Source organism: Phyllostomus discolor, chromosome 5, assembly GCF_004126475.2.
Source record: "Phyllostomus discolor isolate MPI-MPIP mPhyDis1 chromosome 5, mPhyDis1.pri.v3, whole genome shotgun sequence".
Taxonomy (NCBI): domain Eukaryota; kingdom Metazoa; phylum Chordata; class Mammalia; order Chiroptera; family Phyllostomidae; genus Phyllostomus; species Phyllostomus discolor.
The window spans coordinates 71,025,517-71,038,896 of NC_040907.2; the positions used below are offsets into that span (position 1 = coordinate 71,025,517).

The 13,380-nt window shown below is 36.2% G+C and overlaps 1 protein-coding gene across 10 annotated transcripts in view; it reads right to left on the reverse strand.

The window, feature by feature from the left end:
- EVI5 (ecotropic viral integration site 5) overlaps nucleotides 1-13,380 on the reverse strand; it is a 200,669-nt gene that overhangs the window by 14,677 nt on the left and 172,612 nt on the right. For 6 of the 10 annotated variants that reach the window (XM_036026426.1, XM_036026422.1, XM_036026423.1 and 3 more), the window contains one exon: nucleotides 14-26. The exons of 2 other annotated variants lie outside the window; for them this stretch is intronic. In XM_036026426.1, the coding sequence (XP_035882319.1) occupies nucleotides 14-26 (13 nt within the window). Of the gene's footprint in view, nucleotides 1-13; nucleotides 27-10,602; nucleotides 10,609-13,380 lie in introns of all 10 variants that reach the window. 2 more of the 10 variants (XM_028511617.2, XM_028511619.2) reach the window with 2 other exon arrangements.

The window sequence follows — 13,380 nt, forward strand, 5'->3', positions numbered from 1 at the left end:
TACTGTTTCTTACCTGATGTGGACTGCTTCATCAAGTTATGCATTAAGAGACAGAGTAAAAAAAGTAAAAACATGTAGAATTTATTTAGATAATACTGAAGATATTCTAACATATTCATTACAACTTCACAAGTTAACAAAATCATCATCTCACTATCAATAAAGAGATGAGACTGACGATTTCTCTGCATGTATGAACGATGCTGACCTAAGAGAACATTTAGTAAATAAAAAAGGAAAGTGACAAGCTGAGATATTATGTAACTTTAAAGAATAAAGCACAGAATACAGTATAGTTAATAAGAAAAACAGGAAACTGTCACGTTCATAGTCTGATGAACGTAGGTTTTGACAGGAAACAGCAGTTTCTAACTGCATGATGGTAAAAATTCAAACACTAAAAAGAGCATTAAAAACTATTACAGCTATTTTACAGAAATTTATCATTAAAACTTTAAAGCAGGGAGAACCTGCAGGGATGAATATTCCTAAAGGACTTCATAAACATTAAGGGTACATAAGTGTTTAAAATTTTTTTCATTAGTCTGCTTCATTAGCTAACTAAACCACTAAAGGTTAAGACAGAATTTTCTTTTCTCAAAAGAGAAATGTCATAGTTGTGGAGGCTTAAGGACTTTAAGTATAACTTAATAAATAATAGAAAGTCTATGCTAAAAGAAACCGGTCACCTGAGCTAGCATCCACGTGGACAAAGGACAGACGCTCTCTGTGTGTTTGCTCACTTGCAGCACATCACAGAACACTGGAACTCGGAAAAGTTAGGGCTGATTTTTACAGCTGGTTTTAAGAGATGCAACAGATTATTCTTCCTCAATTGTAGTATGTTGGGGTACAAGAATTAATTATAAACCCTTAGATGTAATGCTAAACGAAATAAGCAAGTCAGAGAAAGACAAATACCATACACTTCACTTGTAAGTGGACTCTAAAAAAACAATGTAAATGAACAAACAAAACAGAAACAGACTCATATGCAGAGAACAGACTGATGGTTGCCAAAGGGAAGGGGGGTTGGGGAAATGAGTAAAAAGGTGGAGGGACTGAGAAGTACAGATTGGTAGTTACAAAACAGTCACAGGATGTAAAGTACAGTGTAGGAAATATAGTCAATAATATTATGATAACTATGTATGATGCCAGTTGGAAGTATCAGGGAAACAGTTTGTAAAGTGTATGATTGTCTAACTTCTATGCTGTATACCTGAAACTAATACAAAATCATATTGACTGTAAACTGCAACTGAAAAATAAAACTAAAAAAGTAAACCCTTAGATTTACATGATGCTTACAGTTAAAAGTACTTCCATGCATATTCTTTCAAGTTAACATTTTTTCCCCTGTGTGTGATTGGAGGTTGAAGAGTGCAACTATACTTTCTCAGATTCAAAAGAATAAGAACTGCACTGAGTATTTTGAAAGACTATCAATCCACAACAAAGTGGAAAAAAATCATCCACATACCAAAAAAAACCCCTAACCAAATGAACTTTGATCACTACTAGACAGGGTTTGAACCACTGAAGTGAGTCATGTGATACTACCAAGCGAAGTGCAAAACAGTTGCAGTAAGTTTCCAGGACTGAGTCATATCAGATTATAAAAGCTCCTACTTGTACACTGGGGTTTGTGTAACCAATCTGTAAAATACAGAGTTATATAGCTTTTAAAACTAAGTGTAATATTTCTGTAAGTGACGTACAATATACAAAATGTTAAATACTAAACACTATCTATGGACATGGAGTCCAATAATCACATAGATTTGTTTTCTAAGTTCTAGAGGCTTTACTTTTTCTCTGAAAGTTCAATCAGTAGTTTTGTTGAATTCTTTACAGAATAGTTTTCTCAGTTTTGAAATTAAATAATGAAAATGGGAAATATGCTAAATTTATTCTTAATTATCAGCTTCTTTAAAAACGAAATTATACACATGACAGAGATTAAAACAAGCACACAAACCAAAAGATTTCCAGTGAATCAGAACAGGAAACCAATAAAAATGATCAATCGGAGGTCATGACTTTCTGATCACTGCATTACATAGACAAGAGCCGAAAGTCGGACCTATGATACTTCAAAGATTGTTTAAAAATCTCAAGAATTTTATTGAAAGAATATAAAATAGACAATGCTAACATGTTTCTGGCTTTAATCTAAGTAAATCATTTTTTAGAACCACATAATACAATACAGTTTTTTTAAAGTATAGATTCTATGTTAAATGTATAAAATGCAATAGTTAAGACTCATCTTTAGAAGCAAAATATGTACCCACATTAACAAGTGAAAAAGGTTGGAAAGGAAAGTTTAAAATTGAAGAAACTGATACTATGAATTTATTACTAGAGAAGGAGAGAGGGGAAAGAAATGTTAAGTCATTTACAAAGAACTCCCAGTCTTTCTACAGTGCATATTTAGATTCATCCAGTATACTGGGTCAAACAAAATCAAACTGCACTGTCCCCTTCCTGGCAGCCGACACATCTTGATAAAATCGAAACCATTAACACTATTTAGACAGTAGTCTAATGTCAATGGTGATGAGGTTAGGAATATATGAGGTTCTATGTAAATTTATGACCAATTACAGGAAATAAATCACTTCACACTTGTTTCACTCTGAACTTGTAAAGCTACATCAAAGTACCACGTACATTTCATTTGATTTAACCTTTAGCTGAAGCACTGAAAAAATTCAAACCTTTAGCACAATATCCTCATGAAAATGAATCATACGTTTTATCAGTCCATCCCATCACTTAACCAAGTTTTAAATCATTTACCTGATAAGGGACTTGAATCTAAAATATATAAAGACCTCTTATAACTTAATTATAAAAAGACAACCCAATGTGACATGAGAAAAGGGTTTGAACAGATATTTCTCTAAACACATAAATGGTCCCTAAACATATGAAAAGATGCCCAATATCATTAGCCATCAAAAGAATACAAATAAAAAACTAGATGAGGTAACATTCACACTTACTCCAATGGCTACAATAAAAAAGATAGTAACAAGTATTGGCAAGGATGTAGAGAAACTGGAACCTTCATACACAGCTGGTAGATACAACAATACAGCTGCTTTGGAAAGGAATATAGCAGTTCCTCGAAAGGTTAAACAGAGTTATCATATGACCCAGCAATTCCACTAAGAATATAGTCAAGACAAATGAAAACATGCTTACAAAGAAACCTGTACATCAGTGCTCACAGCAGGATTATTTATAACAGCCAAAAAAAAGTGGAAACAACTCAAAAGTCCATCAGCTGACCCAGGGGAAAATAAAATGTGGTGCACCCATATGGTGAAATGTTATTAGGCAATAAAAGGAATTGAGTACTGACACAGGCTATGACATGGATGAGCTCTAAAAATATTATGCTAAGTAAAAGAAACCAACCAACCACAGATAACAACATATCATGTAATTCCATTTAAATGAAATGTCCTGAATAGGGAAATCAATAGAGATAGAAAGTAGATTATTGGCTGCTTAGGGCTGAATGAAGGAAGTTTGGGGGAAATGAGGAATGATTGCTAATGGAAGTAGGATTAACTTTTAGATTGATAAAAATGTGAATATACTAAAAACACGGAATTGTATACCTGAAATGGGTGAGCTGTACTGATGTGAACTGTATGTTAATAAGCATATATACTTGTATATGTGTGTATATATATTTTATAGGTGTGTTTCCGATGGAGCTATTGCCAAACTGAAAATAAACAATTTTCTATTTAGGCAATGAAGAAAATTGAACTGAATTAAAAAAAGGCACCAACAATGTTAATTTTCAACATCCACTTTTTTCCTCAAGAGTAAAAAAAAGGTGGCTACTGTCTACTACTTCATTTAACTAGGAAGAAAAGATTCATAATAAAAATATAATGCTTTTGGTTAAGTAAAAGAAGATGATGCATTTGTAATATTCACTTTTTTCAGAAACCAAAACTAACTCCTGACAAAAAATAACTTAAAATATGCATAATATACATATATAACCACACACACTATTGTGTTAGTGAACACAGAATAAGCTTTCAAAAAGACAAGGTCAGTATCCCCCTCTTCCTCATTCTGAGGGCTCACAGGCTGCTTAGTTAAGATTGGGCACTTGCAAACCACATGACCTAATGAATGCTATCTTATCATATCACAGGTTCCTCAGACTGACCACAACCACTTAAATCAGACAGGCAGCAAAGAGGCACTAAGTCTCTGACACATATTATTGGTATGACATTTCAACCATCCAGCTTGTAGGGAGTAAAAAATCTGATTATCTCACCTCCAACTGCGTCTGTGAGATACGGTTCATGAAAAGCACATGATTTACTGCACTAAAGACTTCTAACCACAGTGTAAAATTTTTAGTATTTGTAAATCTGAGAGCTAGCTACTCATCTTTAGTCAAATCTTTAATTGACACGAAGTTGTGGAGCACATTTTCAAATGTTCTTAATTTGAATGCTATGTTACTCTTTCTTTTTTAAAAATCTACCATTTGAGAATTGAATTACCTGATGCAAAAAAAAATAAGGTTTTTCAAACGATTGACTATATTTCAAAATCCTGGTATAGTTGAGGAAACCAGACTAATATTTAAGAATATAAAGCACTAAAAATCAAGTGTTTAGTGCTGGGTAACTTGGTAAATAATAGCAAAGGAATATCTAAATAAGACTGAAAAGATTAAAATTGGCTCTGAGATGCATAATTTGGACTCAGGCTTTGAAAGGAATATAATTCAAAATATAACCAAGGAAGATTGTATTTTATAAATTTCCTCTTGTTTGATTAAGAAAGCTTTACCCTTGTTCATGAGATCAATTTCCATGAATGCTACTTTCAGTGCCACACACTACAAATGATCTGATCAGGAACGTCTCTGGTTTCAGAGACGCCCCCTCTACTGATTTCCCTCTCGCTTTTTATAGCTGCTCATTCTCAGTCTCCCATGTGAGCCCTTAACTTGCCTCCAAACCTTTGCGTGTGATGGCTGCCCTCCAAACACCCTTCTGCTCTCCTTTTCCTGGCTATCATCTGCTCTTCAATCCACACCGACAGACTTTGTAACGTGTTTCTAGGCCATGGTGCCATGTGGTTCTACCAACAGCACTGCCCACACTGACTGCCTTTCCCTAGCAGTCTGAATTCCTTAACAAATGGGGCTACTAATTTTATACATCCAGCACAGAACTGGAATGGAAAGGGCTTTATAACTTCTGGAATACAGAAACTGAGGCAAGGCCTGAGGATGCCTGGGAGCTAAAAGATGTTCAGATGGGCACTGACTGAATGAATATATGAAGTAAACTGGCATCCAGAGGTCACAGTCAATCAGCGGCAGAGCTGGGCCCCACTTGAAGCTCCACTCCTCTAAAGATGACAGTTTCTCAACCATGTAGTAAGATGGAGAGCAAACGATGCAACATCCAGAAACAAAATTAAACTTGTCAAATAAAAAATCAAACACAGCAACAAAAAAACAATAATCCTGAACTGCTATTAAGAACCTTATAAATTACACAGATATCTATTTTTCCCCCTTCTTCTCCGTTCTATGGATGTGCTTAAAAATTCTCGCTGGCATGATAATGAAAAGAGAAAGGAGAAAGTTAAGAGTTAGATGCAGAGTAGGGATAATCAGCTTTTAAATAAATAAATTTTAAAAATGAACACTTACTTGAAACCTGAGTACAGGAGTAAGTTCACTGGATTTTAAAACTGTAGCTTATTTTGGTTGCCCATATCCGGTTGAATGAAATCTTCAAGCACATCTGATTAGTAAGATCTAAGAGTATGCTATTAGATAGTCTATTCATGGGAACGCTAAAAAAAGAAAAAGTCTTTTCCACCCTTACTGAATTAAATTTGCTGAGGAACTACTATAAGCAATATAAAACCTGTAGCCTATAGGCTTTATCATTGGCTCCATTTCCTTTTGATTATTATCACCTGCCTCTATTTCTCATAACTCAAGTGGTGTTTAGCAACCAGCTTCCCTTGAAGTGGTTTCTTATGACTTATGTTTCCAATGTAATTGTCATGCAGCAATTGTTGGGACCATTTATGAAGTAATTTATAAGATCAGTACTAGTAAGTATTGTTTTACTACCATACTATTGAACATCTAGGTATACTCATTTGATGTAAAGTACTATTAAAAATTTGTCACCTTGCCCTGGCAAGGGTGGCTCAGGTGGTTGGAGCATCATTCCATAACCAAAAAGTTGCATGTCTGATCACTGGTCAGGGTGCATACCTAGGTTGTGGGTTTGATCCCCGGTTGGGGCGTCTATGGGAGGCAACTGATCAATATTTTTTTCTCACTTCCCCACCTCCAAAAACAAAAACAGAACATATTCTTGGATGAGGATTTTTAAAAAATTGTCCTCTAGTGCCAGAAAGCACAGAAATGTTCAAAGACTACTTAATAAGGTACCGAGAAAAATAAATTGGTGCTAGCTGGAAAGAGTTCCTGCTGATCAAATAGAGGACACTTTAAACACCAAGACAACTGATTGAATCTGTGAGTTCCTAGTGCTGAGGACTTTTGAAAACTCTAAGGAATATAAGGCTAAATAAGACACAATCTTTACCATCCAGAAATTTACAGGCTAGATTGTTCCTAAGCATCAAGGAGAGTATAAGAACCATTAATTAAAATAAAAGACATTAAGTGCTGTGTTATCTCTCATTTCTGAACTATTAAGTACTCAGTATCAGTAACAACTATATAGCCTCTATTAAATTAACTGTTACACTTTCTCCCATTAGATTGTAAGTTCCTTGACAGTAAGACTACACTGAACTTTCAACAGTGTCTGGAACAATCTCAGAAGAAATCCATATGACAGCTTGGATGTTAGCTTAACATCCAAGTCTGAATTATCTCCTGAGGATGTTTCTTCGGTTCTGTAATTCTGAGTACCAATTCCAAATCCTGAGTTTCAGACTGATTCTGCACTCTTCAAGTTGGCTGCTCACCCAGATTTTATCCTAGAAACCACTTATCAAAACTTCTTTAGGCATATACTACCTTAGTCAATATTTCTAAGAGGCTTCTTTCCTTGGTATCTTAAAGTTTCTAACTCCTTTCCTCGCTTTGCTTTTTATTTTTTATTTTCTAAGTGATTTTATTATTTCACCTTACCTGCTCCTACCAGGCCTATCTTTTCTGTCATATTCTCATGATTCAACTCCAGTTCCTTAATGAAATTACCATTATTAGAAACATATTTTCCTTAAGAAATTTAAAAGTCTTTTTTACCTATAGTAGGAATAGGATATATAGATGCATATAATTGGGTAGAACACCCTCTTTTTATGAATATGACTCAAACTAGAAAGTGGTCTAAACATTTTGAATAAAAGTAATGTATCCTGTGTGGTATTACTATAGTTTTTCTCTGAATGTGGTGTATTATACATTCTTTTTGAAGGTAAAGAATGAATGGAAAGATATATAGCCCTGGAAATTAAAAAAATTAATCTAGAAACAACTGCTGGAAGTTTGGTCACCAGTTAAATAATGAACTCTTGAAACAGAATGTATTGAATAGTTGAACTAATTTATATCATTGAGTAAGCTTGTATTTTTAAAAATAAGAGGTATATATGAAATTGAGTGGATTATTTTTATCTAGTTTTCTGTTTCTGGAAATGTCAAATTTGGCTAGAACATCTTAGGTGCCTCTACTTTTAGTAAATCATCTCATATTTAAAAGCTAAGATTTTAGAAGCATAATGTGAAGGAATAAGTCAGACTATTCCCCAGCTTCCGATGGAAAAGAAGTCCAGACCCAGCCCTGGCTACCGGGGCTCAGAGGACTGAGCCCCGGACAGCAAACCAAAGGGTCACTGGTTTGCCAGTCAGGGCACATGCCTGGGTTGTGGGCAAAATCCCCAGTTGGGGGCATGTGAGGGGCAAGCCACACATTGATGTTTCTCTCCCTCTTTTTCTCCCTCCCTCCCCCTCTCTCTAAAAAGAAGTAAATAAATAAATCTTAAAAAAAAAAAAAAAAAAGAAGCCCGGAACCTGATGCTGCAAGAAAAGTGAAGAATTCTAGGTTAGAGAAGATTTTTAGTTACTAGATGTTGGGTTCTCATCTGAAATAAGCAGTTAATTTTTATTCAACTAAACACTTCATGGAACTCCTACTGTATCTGGCGTGAGAGAGTAAGTGGGCTGGCAGCACTGTGGTGGGGCAGTGGGATAAGTACCGTAGATCAGAAGACAGAATGCCTGGGCAGTAGTTCCGTCTCTGCCACTAACTAGCTGTGTAATTCTGGGTAAGTCCCTTAACTCTTGGGCCCTCAGCTTCCTCATTTACCACGTGAAAAATTAGATAAACTTTAAGAACATGTTTGGTTTAAATATATCTATATATATCTCTCTCTATATATATATATCTGAAATCTCAGCTTTAAGTCTTTCATGTAGTGATATTATTCCAGACATAGAATATTGTATATTGTACAATAATTTTTATCTTATGACTTCAAATAAGATGACTGCTTATCCAAGATAAAATGGAACAGGTGAGGAAGAGAAGTAATAACACTCATTTAAATAAGTAATTAATGGAGGATGCAAAATTAAAAAACAGTTCTATACATTTTATTCAAGGGCCTTAAAGCAGTTTTTTCCCCAGTAAAACCATAATTTTAAAAAAAATTTGTTTTAATCATTGTTCAAGTACATTTTTATGTCCTTTATTCCCATTCCAGCCTACCCACCCAACCCTTCCCACCTCCCTCTAAAGCAGTTTTTGTAGTTGTATAAATAAGACCTCTCATGACGTACGTGGGACCTCTGGGCAGCAATAAAGAGCACTTTACTTGCCCTGAGGCTTCTGTGAGCAACTGTGTGGCACTTTACATTTCTCTACGTAGAGAAAGAGTAAATGTAAGGGAATGACTTATTTCATTAAGAATCTGGCACTCAGGGGAACCGAGCACTTTTTACTGTAAAAATATACATGAAAATGTAAAAATTCATATATTGAAATTTTTGTTAAATAATTCTAAAACTAAAATTCAATTATCAGTACAATTAGAAAACACTATTTTTGATCTTATATCTGCCTCCAGACATAAACTGTTGTTTATCAATGCAGTTTGTGAGTAAGAATGTCAAGTCTATTCCAGGTTATCACTCTGTGAACTAGGTAATATACTTGGAACACTACAAGATTTAAAAGAAAAGAAAGAATAGTAAAAACAGTCAGTATACAGTAAGCATCCAGTTAAAAACAAACCAAGATAGTATCACTCAGTTTGAAATAGAAAAATTAGCCGCCAATAACTTCAGAGACAAATGACTAGTTCTTTTCTACCTTTAACACTCTGGGTTTTGAAGATCAATGGTGAATGGGTCTTTAAAAAGCATCTTTTAAAAAAATTCAAAGTCTTGCCCTGGCTGGTGTAGCTCAGTGGATTGAGCACCAGCCTGTGAACCAAAGAGTGGCTGGTTCGATTCCCAGTCAGGGCACATGCCTGGATTGTTGGCCAGGTCCCCAGTAGGGGGCACATGAGAGGCAACCACGTTGATGTTTCTTGCCCTCTCTTTCCTCTCTGTCTATAAATAAATAAATAAATAAATAAATAAAATCTTTTAAAAAATTCAATTCAAATAATTTTATTAACTACTTTAAAAATTAAAAAAAATTTTTTACCTGAGGATATGTTCATTGAATTTTTAGAGAGATGAAGGGGGGAGGAGGGAGGGAGAGAGAAACATTGATGTGAGAAAGAAATATCAATTGGTTGCCTCCCATATATGCCCTGACTAGGGATTGAACCTGCAACCTTTTGGAGCACAGGATGATACTCCATCCAGCTGAGCCACCTGGCCATACTATTAACTATGTTTAAACTGAAGAATGTAAGTGCAAGGACAAAAAAGATAGGCTGTCATTTGATTCTTAAAGTTCCTTATTTCAAAAATTCTAATTTAATAACAAAATGAGAAAAAAGAACTCATATTAAACATATTAAGAATATTTAGGACATTAAAATACTTTTGGGGTAGATATTTAATTAAATCCATAGCTCTATGGTACACAGAAACAATTATCAGAATTTACAAGCTTGAAGAGTACATATATATACCCTAGCTGGTGTGGCTGAGTGGATTGAATGCCTGCCTGCAAACTAAGGGGTCCTGAGTTCAAATCCTGGTCAGAGCACATAAAATAGTGTTGTGGGCCAGGTTCCCCAGTTGGGGGTATGCAAGAGGCAACCTATCAATGTATCTCTTACACACTGATGTTTCCCTCCCTCTCTTTCTCCTTCCCTTCAGAGGAAAAAAGAAGAATACATACACAAATATTTTCTAAGCTAAACTTTAGTAAGGACTTTGTTCAGATTTCCTTTTTATTTATTCAAACTCCTAATTTCATAATTGGCTGGTAGAAATAAGAGTCTCGTGCCATATGATGACAACTTAAAAGTGCTTCCTCCATGAAGGGGGCAGGATGACAGAAGCCCTTCTGGGTACTGGAAACCAGTGCAATGGCTCCCTTTAGAGAGAAAGCTGGTTTTCTGCCTGGGATGCATATTGTTCACAGCATCCTATAATAGGTTTCTGCTAGTTTGTTTGTTTGCCAGCCTTGTCCTGAAATAGTTTACATTTCTCTAACTTCTTCAGGGCAGGGGTCTCAGTAATTATTCAGTGACAGACCATACCTCCTTCTAAATTTTTTCATAAATCATCCACCACTCTCTGATACATGGCAAAAAATGCTGAAGAAATCTTTTGAAATAAATTTGTTCTTCAGAAAGATCAGGCAAGTTTAAAGTCTAATCAAAATAACTATGTTGAAAAGCTCCCTTCTTGAAAGTCTTCTTGCTGGGGGCTCCTGTGTCTCCACACTTGCCAGTTCCCTTACCATCCCATTGGTGGTTTGGTCTCCTCTGCTGGCTCTCCTGACTGCTTAGGTCCAAACTTGTCCTGGACCCCGTTTTATTTATCCATGTACATCATTTAATGCCAATGACAACTAAACTTATTTTTAGCCCTGAACTCTTTAGACCCTCTTACTTCCATGTCCATTGCCTACCTGGTATTTTCATTTTAATGTTTAACACAAATTTCAACTTTAACATAAAAAAGAGCTCTTGATCTCTTCCCCAACCCTCCCCCAACCTCAATAAATGGCACCAAGCATTCACTCAATTGTCAAGTCAAAAGTCTCTGGAGTCACCGACTGCCTTCTTTTATATACCTCATACAATCCATCAGCAAGTTCTCTACCTCTAAAACACATCTCTAATATATCCACATTGCTAACACTTCCACTTCTCCCATTCTTCTAAGCCACCTTTGCTCTTGGATTATTTTAAGAGCCCCCGTAAAGAATTTCCATTTCCATTCTTGCTCTCCTACAACCAATTCACCATACAGCAGGCAAGGCAAATCAGATCACATCACTCTTTGCTTAAAACCATCCAAAGGCTTCCCACTAAACCAGAATAAAACCCAAACTATCTATTCCGGCTTACAAAGCACTATGACTCTGTCTACTTCTGTAACATTCACGCATACCATTTTCCCCGCTGTCTACTGTACTCCAGCCACATTCATTAGTATGGTTTCTCAACAAGTCCACTTTGTTTTCTTCTAATGTCTTTGTGTTAGTTCTTCCTTTTGTCTAGAATGTTCTTTCCACTGATTTTTGCATATGAGGACACTTCTTAGCATTTAGATCTCATCTTATATGTTACTTTATAAGCAAAGCCTTTGACAATTATTTAGTAATTAAAACATTTTCATGGAGTACCCTACTACATGCCAACACTGTTCTGGATGTCAGGAGGAAGGTACACAATCTTATTAGTAATAAGTGAAATATGCATTAAAACTATGAGAAATCTCTTCACAGCCAAAGAATGACTAAAATTAGATAAGAACTGACAATTCCACATGTTGATGAGTATGTAGAACAGTAAGAATTGTTTTTGTTGCTCACGGAAGTATAAATTGTCATAACCACTTGCAGCCATGTTCTTAACAGACCAAGATGGAAATAATTCAAATACTCATCAAAAGAATAAAAATTGTATATTTATAAAAAGGAAATGTATACAGTAATAAGAATGAATAACCTACTGCTATATTTAAAAAAAACATGGTTAAATCTCAAAAAAGTTTTGAGCAAAAGTCTGTGAAACCACTTCACCACAACAAGACTGGTAGGGAGAGCGAAGGAGGCACAAGAGGCTAGCTGGACTCCCGTGGGCAGCAGATGAAATTCCAGAGGGATATTTCAGCTGCCAGGTGGCTTCCCCTGATAAGTATGGTGCCTAAACTCCAAGCTGGGCTCCCCAGCCTTCAGCACCAAAGCCAGAAAGGAGCCCAGTTAGTATTCAGCTGTGAAAAGCAGTGGGTTTTTGGTCTATCAGGGAGAGATGGCTAGAGATGAAGAGAGTCCCTTAAAGGGCACCATATAAATTTCATTTGCAGCCATTTACCCTGGGCTCTGGCAGAGGGAGGGCAGAGTGGACTAGAGATGCTTGAAGAGAATCTGAGGTTGATGGTTCTGGGGAGAGAACTGAAGGACAAGCTGCCTGGATCCCTGTGCTGAGTCACTCCCCATACTGCAGAAGCCATAGTTCTCAAGCAGAGTACTCCTTTCCAAATGGCCTCACCCTGAAGGGAAGCAACAGCCCCGCCCACAGGAACTACTTCGCCCTGCCCTGCAGAGCTTAAGCAGGGCTGCTGATCACAACTTGAGGTTATATCACAAATTAGTTTAATAAGTAAGGCAAATCTCTATGAGAATTCAGCTGACCCTCCCCTGGGCCAGGTGCTGATAAAAGCTGAACTTGGTGTGTAGCCTGGTTCTTTCTGTACAACACCCAGGACCAGAAGAGGGAGCCACATGCGATGGATTGCTGATAGCTCCAAACAGGTTGCCCAGGGCCAGTCACAAACAGTGAGTGACAAAAGCCTGCACCAGAGTATTTGCAGGTCTACCTTATATATAGAAACAAATACGAAGATGTAGCCAAAATGGGAGGACCAAGAAACAGATCCCAAATGAAAGAGCAAGAGAATTCTATAGAAGAGCCAGATGGAACGGAGGCAAGCAAGTTATCAGACAGAGAGTTTAGAGTAACGATTATAAAGATGCTCAATAGCATGAAAAAAAGACATACAAAACATAAAAAAAGAACCAGTCAGAAATAAAGAAAGCAATATCTGAAATAAATAATACACTGGAAGGAATAAACAGGAGGGTAGATGAAGCAGAGGGCAGAGTTGGTGATTTGGAATACAAGGTAGAATAAACACCCAGGCAGAGCAGCAAAAAGAAAGAAGAATTTTTAAAAATGAGGAGAACT